Source organism: Tauraco erythrolophus, chromosome 3 (genome assembly GCF_009769465.1).
Source record: "Tauraco erythrolophus isolate bTauEry1 chromosome 3, bTauEry1.pri, whole genome shotgun sequence".
NCBI classification, from domain to species: domain Eukaryota; kingdom Metazoa; phylum Chordata; class Aves; order Musophagiformes; family Musophagidae; genus Tauraco; species Tauraco erythrolophus.
This window is the reverse complement of record NC_141467.1, coordinates 93,274,574-93,292,184: the sequence shown is the minus strand read 5'-3', so window position 1 is coordinate 93,292,184 and position 17,611 is coordinate 93,274,574. Positions and strand designations below refer to the sequence as shown.

The following is a 17,611-nucleotide window of genomic DNA, read 5'->3' as shown; positions in this document are numbered from 1 at the left end:
AAGACACTGCACAGGTACAAGGTCTTTTACCAGGGGACTGACTTGTTGCTGCTGATGGTGCTCCTCAGTGCACTGTCAGTGAGCTTCAAGATAGATTCACCAGCTTCTCCAATTACTGAGTCAGAATAAATGCAGTGAAAGACTACAAGAGGTCTCAAAATTTTCATGGCTAGCATACAAGATTTCAGAATCAAGAAACACTGATGCACTGCACATACCAGAGAAGATGCTCTGAACTCTGCTAGAACAGTACAGGTCACAGTTGCAGATATGGATATCATCAGTGGATTTTGCCCTAAAACATGCTGCCATGACAGCAAGAAGGAAAAGAAGAGCAAAGTGCTCATTAAGAAAACATCAGCACCAAACAAGGCTGTTTGTTCCATGAAATCAGGAAGTCCATGTCAAAAATGGTTTCACTGACAACACTGTAATGGGTATCACAGTGTCAGTTGCTGGTGGAGAGTCCTGAATAAACTAAAGCCATCTGAATCCGATGGGATTCGTAGTCTTCCTGTTACTCAGCCCTACAGAAAACTAAGTCACAACCTGATTTTGAAGCACAGCCTTGTCTCTAACAGGCAGCAGAGGTCATGGATGACACTGTCAGTGCCTGCCACACAGACTGCACTTGGTCATCACATCAGTTCTGCTGCCATAGCTGTACCACCGAGGAGGATGAGAGCTGAGTGGAACTGCAACCCCTGGTTGACCTTGCTGTTCCTTCAAAATCCACACTGCAGGTGGTGTTGCCACTATAGATGTTTTGTTGGTTTGGTTTGCTTTGTCGAAAGCAGTCTTCCAGGTCCTAAAGGGGGTCTACAGGAAAGCTGGAGAGGGACTTTTTGCAAGAGTATATAGTGATAGGACAAGCGGCAATGGCTTTAAACTGAAAGTGGGGAGATTTAGATTAGATCTACGGAAGAAATTCTTCACTCTGAGGGTGGTGAGATACTGGAACAGGATGCCCAGAGGAGCTGTGGATGCCCCATCCCTGGAGTTGTTCAAGGCCAGGTTGGATGAGGCTTTGAGCAACGTGATCTAGTGGAAGATGTCCCTGGACCACGGCAGGGGGGTTGGAACTAGATGATCTTTTAGGTCGCTTTTAACCCAAACCATTCTATGATTCTATATATTGGCAGAACCTTCCCCAACAGAACCCACAGCCAACACACGTACACTGGCAGAGCCCAGGCAAAAAAGATGTTAGTTTTCAGTCCCTTTTGTTTTTCTCAGACCAAGGAAGACTTTCCATGTCACTAAAGCATTATATTATAAGCTTTAAGTGAAGAAAATGGAATTCTTAATAGTTTGTGACTCAAACATAGCCCATGGACTTTCCTGTACAGCAGTTTTAAATAGGATCCTCTCTTTTTCTGCAGATGCTCCTTAGATCATTCAAAAGCTGCACCCTTGGAATGAATATGACCTACATCACTGAAAGGAATTATTCCTCTGCAGGATTAAAACCTACACACTTGGCCATGAGGATAACAGACCCCAATACTAAGTAATCTGCTCTAAAATACTGACAAAGTCAACAAACACCCCTTCCTAGCCCCTGCCCTATGAACTTCCTAGTCTAAAGGGAACCATTGTCAAAAATACAAAACAAAACTAAGAGTAGTTCCTGTATATTCTGTAGAAGCAAAATCGCTCCTGTGTAAGGAACGTGGTGCGTTCCTCATCTTTGCCAAGGGAAGACTGAACACTTGACAAGGTGCGAAGTCACACAGGCACGAATGATCGATGTATCCAGACTTCAGCCCCTATGTAAGTTACACACATACATCAGTCGTATGTACTTTTCCAGACAAAACCCAACAAAGAACACGTTTAATTTCACTTCCTGTGTTCAAACTATAATTATCTTTGATCTAACTTACAGTTACAATTGCTCAAATTAGTTTTCATTCAGGACAATCAGAAAATGAAGATGTCGGCAGCCACTGACATGGTGATAGAAATGACTCACCTAGAACAACAGCGAAAGCTGTAGCAGAAGTAGGGATAAAATCCAAGCACCAACACAACTTCTAATATTTCCATCTTTTTCTTCCAGCTCAACACCACCTCCTTCCTAGCACTCTTTCAAACAGTCTCTTCCTCAACTGTCTACATGATCTCATGACTTCCCAAGTCCATGTCTTTTACCTCTCGACCTGCCTCTTCCCACTCTTAGTCCTTCCTTAATATGGCTCTTAAAATTTTTCTTGAACACATTTCCTATGTTTTTCTTCCACCTCACTCAGGTGTAGATTTTATTCTCCCTCAGTGCTCAGGCTTAGCAAAAGGCAGACACAATTCAGGCAAGACAAACTGATATTTGGCAAAAATCTACAACAGGAACTACTAAGCAATCTTTGCCAGAGATCCCACTACCACATTCAACACTTTGCTGTCACCTGTAAAAGAAACAAAATAGCTGAAGTTCTCTTTCCCTGTAGGAGAAGAAAAGAGAAGTGGCAATAATGCAACACAGAGAGCTAGTTATGTCTTCCTCGTTCTCTAGCTAGATCTACAATACATTGTCATTCATTTTACTTAGAGAAGTCTGGGGACTTCAGAAAACTTACCCCAGCTTTTACAGTCCCAAACAAGCCAAATGCTTGAAAAGCTGAGACAGTGATCAGAGTCCATCACCAACACCCCTGCTAGTCTAAAGAGCAGAGTGGGAGAGAGAGCAGGCACAATATGCTGGCGCTCTGGCCACTTGAGCTCTTCCAGAGTAGGGGACACTTGAACTGGCTAAGTTAGCCTGGGTCCCAACCACTTGGGTCCACTTCAAGAGCATAAAGAAGTCTGCAAGACATACTCCACCTCCATCAGTCTTTTACTGTTGCTACACTAAAAGTAAGAGTGCTGTCCGGACTTTGCATGGAAATGATCCGAATATTGGCTAATTTATTTTTAAAATACCCGTTAAAAACGAAAAAAAGAAACAGCAGTAGGAGTCCAGTCATTACACAGGTACAAGAAAAGCCAGTGGTATAGGGAGTTTCCACAGACAAAGGATTTCCCACAGCCTATTGTTGGAAACACTGTGATTTAACTGCTCATTTCTTGCTCAACAGGCTGCTGATTCAACCAGAAGAGGATGCTGATATGTTTCACCTTCTGCATTCCACCTACTGCAGCCTAAATCGACAAAAAACTTGGCTTTTAAAACATGTGACTATACCTCATGCTAGTTCCTAGTTATTTACATTACCTACTTGTGTTGTACAATATCATCTTTTTGTCAATGTTCTTTAAAGGTACACATAATAAAATAATAAATCAGGAATTTTAACTGCTGCTGTCTCCTTATCTTGTTAACTTCCAGTTGGATGTTTCACTGCAAGCAGGTGGTTAGAAGGTGAAACACGGAATATAACACACTTTCAGATTCACTGCTGCATGAAGAAACTACAGACCAGAAAAAATGACAACATATAAACTCACGAAATAATCAGATAAAATGTGTTTTGCATCTTGAGATAAATACTGTTAACACCGCATATGAAAAACAGTCTGCTTGTGAAAATGAATGACCTGCTGCAACACCCCAGAGAAAGCCCTCAGGTAAGGAATTCAGACGGAACCAGGGAGCAAGCCAGCAGAGGCTATTTTAAACCCAAGCCTTTCTACAGCTACCTCCAGGTGCAGTTCTAAATTCAGCAACAATATCTGCTTCCCAGAAGCAGATTTTAAGCTGTTTCTGACAGGTAACTGGAGATAAGTTGCGCAGTTGTAAACGCATGGCATATAGCTATCCTCCAAAACAAAGCCCTAGCTGTTATTTTTTAGAGAACAGACTGTATCTCTACTCTACTGCACAAGCTTATATACATTTTTTTCTCTTACTCAGAAAGGTTTGTTCAGGATGCTGGCAGTGGTAAGCACAGAAAATCCCCTAGAGCAAGGTAGGAAACAGAGATAGGAGAAGTGTGGCTAGAGGCTAATAGATTAGACATTACTGACTTTATAATGCACATAGACTCTTAAATGTGTTAAATGTCTTGGAGCTGCATTTTTAAAACCTTAGGAATGAAAGAACAAGGAAGGAGCTTGTTTTAGCAAAGCAAGGAGTCTCTGACACAACATAAATGAGCTAAGTTAGGGAAAAAGGGGAAAAATTTAAAACCAACCCTTCCAGGACTTTTTTTTTTTTTTTTGCACACTAGCACAGATATGCACACAACAGATGCTGCTGAATCCAATCCTAAAAATGATGAATGTATCATTGCCCTACTTAAACCCACAAAAATATCTTCACTTCAGTCAAGCAGTTAAACCTGTGCTTAAAAGATCGTGAGTGAATGCTTATGAAGTAAACAGGATTTGAGTGTTTTGTTGGTGCAGAGGCTTCTTCTTTATATTCCTAAGGATGAAGAAAGTGTTTTGCTGATACACAGGAATAATGAAAGAAGTTACATTGTCAAAAATTACTTGAAATTCCTATTACAACAATAGCACATCAATTAGTTAATAGCTTGCAATCAGTATAAACCTACTATGTTTCACTCAAGTTTGGATATACATCATTAATCTCTAATAATGTGAGGACTATGTTATGTTTTACTAGGAAAGCTTTAAAAATCATGAATATTCCAAATAAAAGGAAAAAGTTCTGATCCATCCAGTCTCTGACAAATATAAACTAGGAAGTCTGCAATTATGGTGACATGTGAGTTGAAATGTATATTTAAAGACTGCATGGGGAACAGTGACTGTATTTAATGCCGTCCAACATTTGCTGATGGAGATATAGTTTTTGACTCCTTTCAAACATGTAACATTTAATTATTTGGATGAAGATTTTCCAGTTAAACATCTGACTCAGGATGACTTAGAAAAAATATTAAAGGAAAAACTTTCTACAAAATAAAAACCATGTAGGCATTTCTCAGAATAGGACTAGTGAAAAAGCATTGCTTTGCTCTCCTGTTTCTGTTTTAAAAAGAGCAAAAAACAACAGCAAGATAAAGCAAGACAGGTTTAATTGAAAAGCTTTACTACCTTCAGGGTTTGAAACACGAATATCACATCCTGAAGGGAAATCAGGGATGCGCTTTTGCCTTTTCTGGAGAAATCCATACAAACCCGACACCTAAAAGTCTATTTGCAGACACTAAAATAGGTTACTTAGAGAGCTGAGATCTCCAAGCATGATGTGGCCCAAAAATGAAGTCATCAAGTACAGACTGCACTGAAATCGACTCTTTCACTGTCCGGACCTGCCTTGCTGCTGGCCGGGCTGCGGCGGTCAGAGAAGGGAAAACTAAGGAGTCATAGAATCACAGAATCGCCTGGTTGGAAGAGACCCTCAAGATCATCGAGTCCAACCATTCACCCTGCACTGTCAGGGTCCCTAAACCATACTGCTCAACACAAAATCTACACGGTTTTTAAACACCTCCAGGGACGGGGACTCCACCACCTCCCTGGGCAGCCTGTTCCGATACTTCACAACCCTCTCTGGAAAGAAATTCTTCCTGATTATCTAAAATATCAGTCGCTTCAAGAGCGGTCAGGGACAGCCCGAGCGGGCACGGAGGCGGCAGCAGCCCTGGGATGGGGGTGCGAGGCTCACGGAGCTGAGCGGCTCTCGCAGAACCACCGCGGACTGACAGGGCGCCAATCCTGACGGAGCACGAGACAACGGCGGCGCGGGACCGGCGCGCGAGGCGGGCGGGAAGCAGAGGTGCCGCGGCGCCCCCTGGCGGCCAGCGCCGCGCCGCGCTCCGGCCCTCGGGGCGCAGCGGGGACGAGGACGGGTTTTTCGGACGCCGGCGCCCGCCCGCGCAAGGCCGGGAGGGAGGCGCGCTCCGAAAGCCGGGGTCCAGCGGCCTAACCCCGGCGTCCTCCGTCGGGCGCGGGCTGCTGCCGAAACGGGGCTCATGCAACCCATGCTGCGCGCGTTTTGCTCCCATCGCCCCGGCTCCATCCGAGCTCGACACACTGCGTGCCGCAGTGCCACAGCTCCTGCAAAAACGAGCGGCCAGGCAGCACACGAGACCCTAGCGAAGTGAACAATTAACAAGCTCGCCCTTCATTAAGCACTAGCAAATCCATGTGGCAGGCACTGGAAACCAGGCTTCGTCCACTCCCCGCTGCCACCACCACTTGTTTATTCCTGAAATCAGCTGCCTCATTCCTTGCGCAGCTGCCACCTTCCGCAACACGAGAGGCAGGGATCAGATGAGATGACGGTGTCTTAACTACACAGTCCTCAGTCATTGCCAAAGCACTACGCATCCCATATTCCAACCGGTGCAAGAGTTTGGTGAGGAAGAATGAGAACCCGGAGCACATTGCGTGCGTGCTAGGAAGAAAAATTAATAGGTGTACTGGCAACTTCAGTGTTTTATACCCGTCAAAGGTCTATCTTTCCAACTATATATTGTTTTAATGTGACATTTGTATGAATAAAAAGATAAACTTAAATAAGGATATATGTTCCTAACTTTAATAGAAGTGGCAGTTTACCTGATTTACTGTTTCTTCAACTGCTTTCATATAATGATTAAGTTCTCTGTCCATTGCAGCATATTCTAACATGACGTTTTCCATACTGTTCACATCCTCTATGTCATCTGCAAAACAAAATGTTTTGTACGTGGAGGATCAACTGTATTATTTTCAGGCAGCATTTTTTCTGTACAGATACGAAGACAAGTATCAATGCTGTGAATATCTAAACATCTGTGAGGCACAGCAAGTGTTTTCAAGCTCCTCGAGCACACACTTTTTTCCTATTTTGCAACTGTAAACCTTGAAATTTCTTGGGTAACTTGAACAAACAGCTTACTCAGAAAGACACTTCCCTGGTTTCATGTGAGCAAGAGAGAGTGTGTGTAATTTCATCTACCAACACCTAGTCATTAGGCAATCAGGATATTTTCTGCAAAAGTTATATTTCGTGACTCATCACATTGCCTCAGAAATAGTCAGAAGAAACTTAAATGCCCTCTCAGTACAGTACAGTTCACAGCTATAATTAGGCCCCTTATCCCCAATAAACATAGCTGCTGCAAAATCAGAGTAGAGCCAGCATTTTATAACTCAGGAGATAATGGGAAACTGAAGAGCATTGGTGAATCAACCAGTAAAAATTTAATTGCCAGTGAAAATCAATGAACGCAGGACATGTGCTTAGTAATTCACATCCACTTTTATTCTCTTCTGCATTCCTCCCAGTTTCATTCTGTTCATCTCTAACTACACCTCTGCCTTCCCATTCTAACGTCGCTGTGCATCTGCCTAGCTGGATAAGGACTCTTTGTAGATGCTACAGGGCTGAACAGCCATGGCTCTGTCTCCTGATACAGCATGTACCACACCAGATACTGCCAACTGTGGGAGGACAGCCAGCCACAAGCCCCTAACCCATTTAGGAAATTAAGACACTGGGAAACATAAGTTTCTACTTCTCCTGCTCCCATTTATTCCTACCCTGCAGTTTCCAGGTATAGAGAGAACAGCTGGAAGCTGTGAAAGAGCCCTAAAGCCCGCCGTGCAGCATTAGGGGCTGTCATTTACCAGAGTATTCTTCTTTACCAGAAGTTTAAGTAGCCAATCTGTGCTGTAATTTTTAGGAAGAAAACTGTGCTATAGCTTTTTAAATTACTGTGAAGAAAGGAAAACGTCTTCTGATCTGGCAAGCTGGTGCGCTTCCTAAGTTGCTAACTATATTAGTATTTTACAGCACAAAAATCTGTCTCTGCATAAAGCTAACATAAAGCATTGTATGCGGCCGTCTTAGCTTGAGAGCAAAATCTGAAACTGTTGCTGAAACACGTCACTCAGGGATAGGAGCTTCATACCATCTGAAACAGTGATGGATCAGGAGACAGGAGGAAAAGCGCTAAGATATATTTACACAAAAAAAAAGTTACATAATAAGCCATACTATTTTGTGAACATAGCAATTACAGTCATGATGTTTCCCTTAATTATATATAGGCTTGGTATGTATCCATTTTCATTAAGTAGATGAATGGATATTGCAGACAGAATCTTGGCATTCCTGCAACTAACTTCTGAATAATCAGCATTTCCCTCTCCCCTTTCCCTTCCCTCCCACCCAATTTCCATATCCTATCTGGTAACTATGATCATGCTCTTTTTCCTTCCTGCTAGGAAGCATCTGAAGTGCCTCCTTCAAGGTTGACACAAATGGCACTCCATGAATCACAGGAAAGGTTTGTGTAGCAAGTAACTGTCATTCTCCTCCCATGGACAAAATGAATCATATCCACGACATAAAGAAACTACGGTGTCCTAAATCTTTTTTTTTAGGGGAAGAGAAGTGCAGCGTTAAACACCAAGAGAACTGTATTAACATTGTCTTTCATAAAAGTTAAAAAAAGCTTTAGATAAACAAAAATAATGTTGCAACTTGAGAGATGCATCAAAATAAAGCTCAAAGAAAGAGGCGGAACACAGCTCAGGCAAGAGAGACATAATCTGTAACTACATCCTGCCCTACATTCCTCACATCCTCACCGTCCCACCCATCCACTGGGCTGTTTTAAGTCTCAGTGATGTTCACTCTGTTTCCCTGTTGCTGCTCTTTCATGCACATGAAGTATGTTATATATACTGGGAATTGCTGAATGCATCACTAACACGTGATCATAGCCTGCCTTTGAAGGCAATATGGACATAAAGATAGATCTGAAGGACCATATACAGGCCAGTTGTTGTCTATCCTCTATTTCTGCTCTTTGACAGATGACTAGAGTCCATTTTGTATCCGCAGTTCAATCCATAGTCCAAGGCGCTGGGAGCTAAGAGGAAGTCTCCTACGTTGTTCCCTGCCACTCATCTCCTAAACATGATTTAAAAGAAAACTTACATTCCAGGCTATTCTATTTGCCTTTAAAACCCCCTCATTGTCCCACATTACACACTGCGACAACCCGCTGTGCATGGCTCCTCTGCTCCCAGCACGCTCTCCCTTCCTCTGATGAGCAAAGAGCACTTCTGCCCCTCCCTGGTGAGGAGCAGATGCAGAGCAGAGCTTGGGTACACGTGACGAGGAGCTGTGGGTGACTATATGGGGATGTAAAGTTTTACAGCTCATCAAGGCAGGGATCCCAGCACCTTCAATGTTTCCTTACAACAGGCTCCACCATAGACTAATCAGAACACATCAGTTGACCTGATTTCACTAGGGAACAAGAAATTAGAAAATGAATGGCTTCCCTCTCCTCACCACCATCTCACAACTCACTCTCCCAAATCCCACCAACCCATTAGTTTAAGAGCACTAGAATATCAAGAAGAGTCAAAATGTAATAATTATATCAAAATTTAATAATTATATTTGAATCTTTCAAAAGCCATTCTCCATTATCCACTCCGTAAGCCCCGCTGCTACTTTTACTTCAGTTGTGAGGAAGGCAGTGGAGATTCACGGTAAAGGGATTCAAGGCACTCTCTCTTCCAGCAGACTGTGACCACGTTATCTACTGAATACCCTCCAGCCAGACTCCGGCTACAAAGCCAGCTAACTCTCCAAAGTACTCAAACCTTTCACTCTGCAGGCCAACAACCTAGCTCAACACCAAAATCAAATGCTTTGCAAGTGCTGGATCAGTGCCTTCCTGTTATCTAATCCAAATTTATCCTAATCTTGTTTCTAATTCATATCTAAGGAATGCATTCCAAACTCTCTGCATATGCTTTTAGCTACTGCCACAAAATACCATCAAAGTTGCATACTGTAGTTGTCTCCTTGTTATCTAAGCTAAATATGTTGAGTTTAGTAAGCAATTCCCCACAAGTCACCACCCAGAGATTATACATTTTGCAATATTACGTCTTCTACTCACAGAAAGCCCAGTTCAAGGCCACAATTTCCATTTTCAAAGGTCCATGTGCATTATGTTAAAATTAGCTGGCTGAATATGCACACTTAATGATTATGAATTCCAGCTTGCATGACTTTATGATCTCTTTTTATAATGGAAACAAGAATATTATTCTGAAAAGTCTCCCTAAATATTAAAGAAGAAAATTACTTAAAGACACTATCAAGAGCTCAACTTCTCATTTCTAGTAAAAGACCAAACTGGTCGTGCTTAGGTGCCTTACTGCTGACCCAAGCTGCACTCGGTCAGGGCTGGGTGCCATATCATGAACCCCACAGCTGCAGTAACAGGGTAGAGTCAAGTCAGCGCTGGTTTAAATGTTCCTATATTAACACTCGTCTAAAATGTCACCCATTTATCCAAAACTTGCATTTCCTTCTAACATCTGAGTTCATACTTACTTTAGCTCCCTGTATAAATCCACAAGTTAGCAAAATTTCTGAAGATTTTTCACAACTACCTTTTTCTGCGCAAAAGTTACAACATCGGTATTTGCTTATTTAGGGTATCACAGCTGTACTGCAGCCAATACGCAGCAATTCAAACCAGCATTCACTTCCACCGCAGACTATCTCAAACACAAAGTAGTCTGGGATACCATGAAATTACCGGAAGGCTCTAAGCCTACAAGTATAACAGCACTTAAAATGAATGCTTAAGCACAGACAACATGGTTTAACAGAAATGTATGTATACTCTCATATCTTTATAATATTGGCTAACAAAAGTCAAACTTTCAATTTAAAGAAAACAGGATGTTGTCAGTTCTACCTCTTGCACTACATATTAGGTTGCTTTGAATTCCAAGGCTACATGCTGTTTTTTCTATCAGATTCTCCCATCATTCAAGGCAGAAGAGGAATGGTACACCATTACCCACAAATTTTGACAGTAGATTTCAGACTTTCAAAACACATACAGCACAAACATCTGTCACTAGAGCCAACAGCAACAGCAGCAGTAGGCAGTTGTCTTCATATGCACCAGCGGCAGATAAAACACACACTTTGCCAGCAGGTTTCAAGTTACTGCTGACAGCAGAGGAACACAAGCTCCCGGACTCCTTGATTTAATTCCATCTTCTGGAGGAGAATGTACATTCTCAATTCAGGATACAGCTAAGCATTTTTGCTGGTTTTAGCAAGTACTTCATTTTCAATACCAAATGTGCGAAGACACTTCCTCCAATTTTGTGCTCCCAATTTTGGTCTACTCAAAACTGTTGGTTTCAAGTTGGACAATATATCCGGAAAAAAAAAAACAATCGACCAACCCAAACTCTTTAAAAACAGATTCACAAAACACTCAGGACAGCAGCATGATGTCCCTCTACTGTCTAGATGCTCAGTAGTAAGAGGATACAGACCTATGTAGGGGGCCACTGTCTTATTTCCCTCCTCTGTCTAGATACACTTGAACCCTGCCGTGGTCCTCCAGACTATAGAGACCAACAGGAACTTAAACAGGAGACTGGTTCCTTCTGCAGCACTGAGGGTGCATCTTCATCTGCATCTTTGTTACCCCCATTTACAAAAAAGGGCGGAAGGAGGATCCGGGGAACTACAGGCCTGTCAGTCTGACCTTGGTGATGGGCAAAGTCATCTCCCTGACCTGTAACATATTTTATCTATTAGGCTGAAATAAGAGCAGAATGGTAGCACAGAAAATTCTAAACTAAAAGACATTAGAATCAATACAAAGGAACAGCAAAAGACAGGAGAAAACCTATTTGATCTACTGAATGCAGGTGTCCTCACATTTAAAACCAGAGAAATGGTTGAAAGCAGAATGCCAAAAAACCTCCATGGAGCCGTTTGGATAGGGAACTAACCACTGCAATTCATAAGAGAAGAAAAATTATTGTTGATTAGAGGGCCAACAACCATACAGTGAATGGCAATTGGTGGAGTGAAGGGGAACTCAGGGCAGTAATTGCAAAATTTCCCTCCATGTAACAGTCAGAAGCTACTTACTGCTGAAGCTAGTCCTAAAGAAGCCTCCAGCTTCTCAGGAAATGCCTTAACTGGGCTGTAGAGTATTTTGATCTGGAGTTCCCTCGCTGTCCCCTAATGAAGTCCTACTTGCATGCAAAGCTTTCATATAAATGGAATTAGAGACTAAGTGTGCATCAGTGATTTTACAGACCAGTACTTTCACCTAGATACCAACATTCCAGTGAAAAGTAGGTATGTCTTACAAAATGAAATTACATCAATGAGACAAAGAGAAGCCCACTGTAGGTGGCCCTGCTTGAGCAGGAGGGTTGGACAAGATGACCTCCAGAGGCCCCTTCCAACCTCAACCATTTTGTGATTCTACGATGTTCCTCAATATCCAACAACCTCATCTCTAAACCATTCTTCTGGAAGAGAGCTGAAAATGAGTTCAAGTTCTCTCAAGGAAAGAAGGAAGTTGAATCTGAGTTTCTTATATTCTATCGAAGAAAAAATCTGAGTAGAAGGAATAAAAGTGAGAGGAGTGTGGGAGACAGGAGTACTAGAACTTGTAAAGGAAAGACCAGCACAGAAGAACACCGTTAGTTGACTGTGCCCACAGTTGCACTAGAACTACCGCTTGTGAATGACTTCTAAAGTTTCATGTAATTTTCTACTTAGCTGATGTTAAGAAATTGCAAAACAAACTACAATACTTGGATTCAGGTCAAGCATTTTGCTGTACCTGACTAAAGTCTTCTAAGGTTTTATTTTGGAAAGGAAAGGGCATTGCTTTTCAGTCTGGATTTAAACATTTGTTTTATTTAGCAAGTAACTGAAATAAAATCTTCAATTATCCATTTCTTCCTGCTTATTTTTTTTTTTTTTAAAGTAGATGAGCCAAGAGTGTCTGTTAGATCACAGACTACTCCTGACAAAAAAAACCCCTCATCTTGTGTTACAAGGCATTTCCCTGTAGGCTATGACAGTCTGAAATGGAAAGAGACAAGACTCGGTGACCCAGGCAGCTGCTGCCAATCCCATGGAAATGAAGGCCAACTACATTACATTGTACAGAGAGTCAGAATTTCAACAGAAATAGACCATGCAGGGTCTGAATGCCGACTTTGAAACATCTCAGTTGCTAAATGCCCAGTTTGACACATCTCAAGGGGCCAGCATTTCCAGAGAGTGGGTGTTGCACACATTCTGAAAACGGAGTCATCTCAGAGTGGGCACAGAGAAGCTGAGGCACTCACTATTACTAACCACTTTTGAAAAAAAATTACTATTTTTCTATAATAAAGTATTCATGAAACTTTTGCTCAACATGAAACTCCCTTGAACTCCATTGCCAGCAGAACTAGGCCAACAGTGCTTTTGAAAGCAACTTCCTTACAGTATTTTTTTTAGTTCAAGACTACCAGAGGAAGGCTAAAAGTCATAATGATCCCAGTTTAGTCTTCAGAGAAAGCTCTATCTTACCAGATATTTCTGCCACAGTATCCAAACAGACTGCAAGGTAAAGAAGGGCAATACTTCTGAACACCTATTGACACTGTGGTAATACCTAACGAAATAAACAGCGTTCTCACAGAAAGTTTGATTTAGCAAAACACTCCAACATGTGCTGACGTGCTTTGCTGTATAAAATCCAAAGTAAAATATTATTCAACACAAATAGAGATGGTTTAATTCAGGCTGAGGCACATAAATAATAAAAAGACATCGGCTAATCTCTCATATAGGTAAACAGAGTTTGCTACGGAACAGAAAGAGAAAAGAGTCTTTATATCATATCTACGTATTTTTTGCTCCCATAATGTCTGTGTTTGGTGCCACACATACAGCCCGGAGACAGGTAGCACGTACACACTTCCCCAAATAAGGCTTGCTTGACTAAATAGTAAGGCCCATATAATTCCCAGGCTACTTCTCTCTCTTCTGAAAAAAAAGACCAGCACCTGACCAATACCTCTTTTGTCCTTACTAAATTCCAAGGTCATACTGAGGTTAATCTTTATTTTACCAATTAACACCTACTTAATTTTGCAGAAAGACCAATTTAAAGTTAACAAAGACAGTTTAACTAGCAAGCAGGAGCACTGAAACAAGGATAAAGCATTTATGAGATGCAACAGTTTGGAGAAGAAACTCAAGCTCTCCTCTGTCGTAATTCTGTATCAGTTTCCTGGCATTATGGTGATGTTCATCCAGAACTACTCTGTGCTGTTCAACAAATGAGTAAATCAGCATTCCCCAACACTAGCTACATCCACAGGCCCAAGGAGAACAGAAACACAAGTTACGTTGACAGACAAGCAGCAAGAAAACATCAAGGCTGAGGATCATGTACCTTTTCTTTTGCAACAAAGGGAGTTTCATAATTCATTTTCCCAGGCACTCATCCTCGCTGTTCCTCTTCTGCTGACCCTCAGCTAGGATAATACGACTTTTCACAGGGTAATACTATAAATTGGATGAATGAAACAATCCAAGCTAAAAATAGCATTCCATCCTCCAAAATTGAAACAAACTAAAAAAAAAACAAACACACGCTATTCCAGTAATTGAATCTGAAGTGGGCCCAACACAAGAAGGACATGGAGCTGCTGGAGCAGGTCCAGAGAAGGGCCACGAAGATGATCCGAGGGCTGGAGCACCTCTCCTATGAAGACAGGCTGAGAGAGTTGGGGCTGTTCAGCCTGGAGAAGAGAAGGCTCCGGGGTGATCTTATAGCAGCTTTCCAGTACTTAAAGGGGACTACAGGAAAGCTGGAGAGGGACTTTTTACAAGGGCGTGTAGTGATAGGATCAGGGGCAATGGATTTAAACTGAAAGAGGGCAGATTTAGATTAGATACAAGGAAGAAATTTTTCACTCAGAGGGTGGTGAGGCACTGGAACAGGTTGCTCAGAGGAGTTGTGGATGTCCCATCCCTGGAAGTGTTCAAGGCCAGGTTGGATGAGGCTTTGGGCAACCTGGTGTAGTGGAGGGTTTCCCTGCCCATGGCAGGGGGGTTGGAACTAGATGATCTTTGAGGTCCCTTCCAACCCAAACCATTCTATGATTCTATGATATACAAACAGTTGTACCAGCACAACTGAGGGGGTCAGAAACTGTAGCAGGGTGGAGTTGGGGGGAAAATAACTTCCTAAGCCCTCTTGTTTGCCAAGAAAAAGGTAGAGGAGCCACACCTGTATTTTCTAAGCAAGTACAAGGCATATGTTATCTTCACACAGAAATCTGCCCAACCTTTCATAAAACAGATAAAAAACTAACTATATATACATATATCCCTCTCTTAGTGGATTTCAACATGCGATGAAATTAAGGCTGAAAACAACATTCACTAATAATTTTAATGGGAAAGGATTTTCCTATGACTAACAAGCTTCTTGCCTGTGGAGGCATGGGCATGTCTACACCACACAATAGACCATGGTTCAGAGCCCCGAGCTGCTGCTGACCTTGCCTTCCTCAGAACGAGAGATGGGAAGGCTGGGAATATTTAAAAACAAAGAGTCTACTGCTGTCCTCCTTCTACTCACTTTCTCCTCTCAGAAATGGATATGGTAACATACGAATTTGGGCAAAAATTTTCTTGAAATATTTTCCCTCACAAGGAACAGTGAAATATTTGTTAAGGTGTTGTAATTGCTACTCTTTCATCCCTCCAAACACTTTCTAAAACTGCTATTTCAAAAGAAGTATTTTATTTCAAGACTTTTAATGGGCATTTACAATTTCCATAAGAGGTTCACAGGCTACTTTGTCTATGATTTCCACTGGAGAGGAATACCAGCAACATTTTTTATTATTTTTTTATTATTATTATTTTTTTATTATACCAACACGTTGATTTCCAATTTGTTAGAATTTTTTTTTAAGCAGCACAATTTCTTTTGTATTACACAAGGTCTCTACTTGCACATTATGAATTCTACAGCGATAATCCTCCCCTTTTTTGTTTACAAATCAACAGTGTTAATGCTTTCTGTTGCCAATAACCAATTCTTCTCATATTTCAAATCGCATTGAAAGGAGGAAAATAAGTATTTTAGTGTGAAGTGTAAGTCTGTCTCTAATAAAAGGCGTGATTGTTATTAGCCATCAGTAAACAGTATCATTAGCTTTTTCACAAAAAAACACTTTGCGTGTGTTAATGAACCTATTATATTTCTCATCTCAGAGAAACTCATTCAAAGCAACCTTCATTAAACTAAATGCAGCAGTTACTTAGAATTTCCTCCATTTGGGGGAAACAGGAAATGGGTTGGAAAGACATTTCAGTAAAAAGAAATCAGTAAAGATAGGAAAATTAACCCTTTTCACTCGAGACCTTGAAAATTCTCAGAAACATTACTTCTCTGTCCAGAATCAGAGGCAGCCTAGCTCAGAGACCAAGCCAACAAGCCCTCATCAGAGCTTATTTAATCAGATATAATGTCTCAGTAAATGCAACTATCTTGGTTCTGGGCTGAAGCTACCATAATATCTGAGCCTGGTGCAGATGTATCAGATTTGAAATCTAATTGCACAGACTCAACATGCTGCATGTGGCACCACAAGAACCAGGAGTCACATGGGGCATCATCACTGGCCTGGCCAGAAAAGAGGGCCGTGACGCAGGACGGAAGCATGGGAGAGTCACCTCGCAAAGCAACAGAGCGCGGGTTCAGTACGGAGGCAGTTGTCACTCTTGGTCCCTCGTTGCACACTCCCTTCGTACTCACAGGTGTCAGTACTACTGCTCGTGCATGAACTGCTCAACAAACTGGTCCTACTAAAACCAAGAGTGCTGGTCTCCCTAACACAAGCAAACTCCAATCACCAGACTGCGCTGCGCAGGAGCTCTAGTACCAGTTAAAGCAGTAGAACACGTATCAAACAGGAAGGTAAGACCAAGACAATCCTTCACTTCGAGACAATCTAGCAGCAGCTTATTTCAGCTCGGTTCAGTGGTTGCAGTTAATTTCCCACACAAAAAGAACACAGAATCCAAACTAACTTCCATAACTGACAGTTTCATGCAGACACAAATGAATGCACTTCCAGCACTGAAATTTTAACATTATTGACCTAAAATGAAACAGCTGGGGGAGGAAAAATGCCCAAATACGTCTGGTTTTTAAATGTCAAATATTTTGATTAGATATTTCCAAACATAACATTTTTTTTTTCCTCTGAACCCACACAGTCTCCCATTCTAAGTTTTCGTATTTCTGCTTCTACAACCCTTGGCACTACTGACTTGAGAATCTAGAGAAGTTAATCAGTAGCCCCAGACAAAGCAAGGCTGGACTTCAGCTAAGTAGCTGGAGGACTAGCCGTACTGCAGCTGCAGCAGCAAGCAGCTCAGGATGGAAAAACAATTCAGTTTTATAGTCAGCTTTTTAGACAAATCTGGCTGGAAGGCAACTCCACGTTCTACATTGCTGTGGAGAGAGCAGTGTTGTGTCTTACAACAGAGCTGACGCTGGTCCGCATACACAGAGGAATAAACAAAAGATAAGTCAGATTCGTAATATACCTCTAACAATAGAAAGTTTGGGTTTTTTAAATAAGAAACATTGACCTGTGAGATTTTCAGAAACGGGAAGGTTAGTAGAAATAGATATGAGTATCATCTCCAAAATTAATTATTTGTTGAAAATGTAGATACTCCCATACTCTTTGGATATTTTCTAGTTTCTATTGAAGAGAGGTAACAGAGAAAAGGGAACTAAGGTTGGACTGAAGGAGTCTAGAAAACCAATGTCTCATGCAAGCAAACGTCTAGTGATGTTCTCCACACGAAACATCCAACTCAGCATGA

General features: G+C 41.7%; 1 protein-coding gene across 1 annotated transcript in view; it reads right to left on the bottom strand.

Moving 5' to 3' along the window:
- NSMCE2 (NSE2 SUMO ligase component of SMC5/6 complex) overlaps nucleotides 1-17,611 on the bottom strand; it is a 135,256-nt gene that overhangs the window by 97,961 nt on the left and 19,684 nt on the right. Inside the window, exon 3 of the mRNA XM_086609561.1 lies at nucleotides 6,472-6,578. Within this exon, the coding sequence (XP_086465687.1) occupies nucleotides 6,472-6,578 (107 nt within the window). The remainder of the gene's footprint in view (nucleotides 1-6,471; nucleotides 6,579-17,611) is intronic.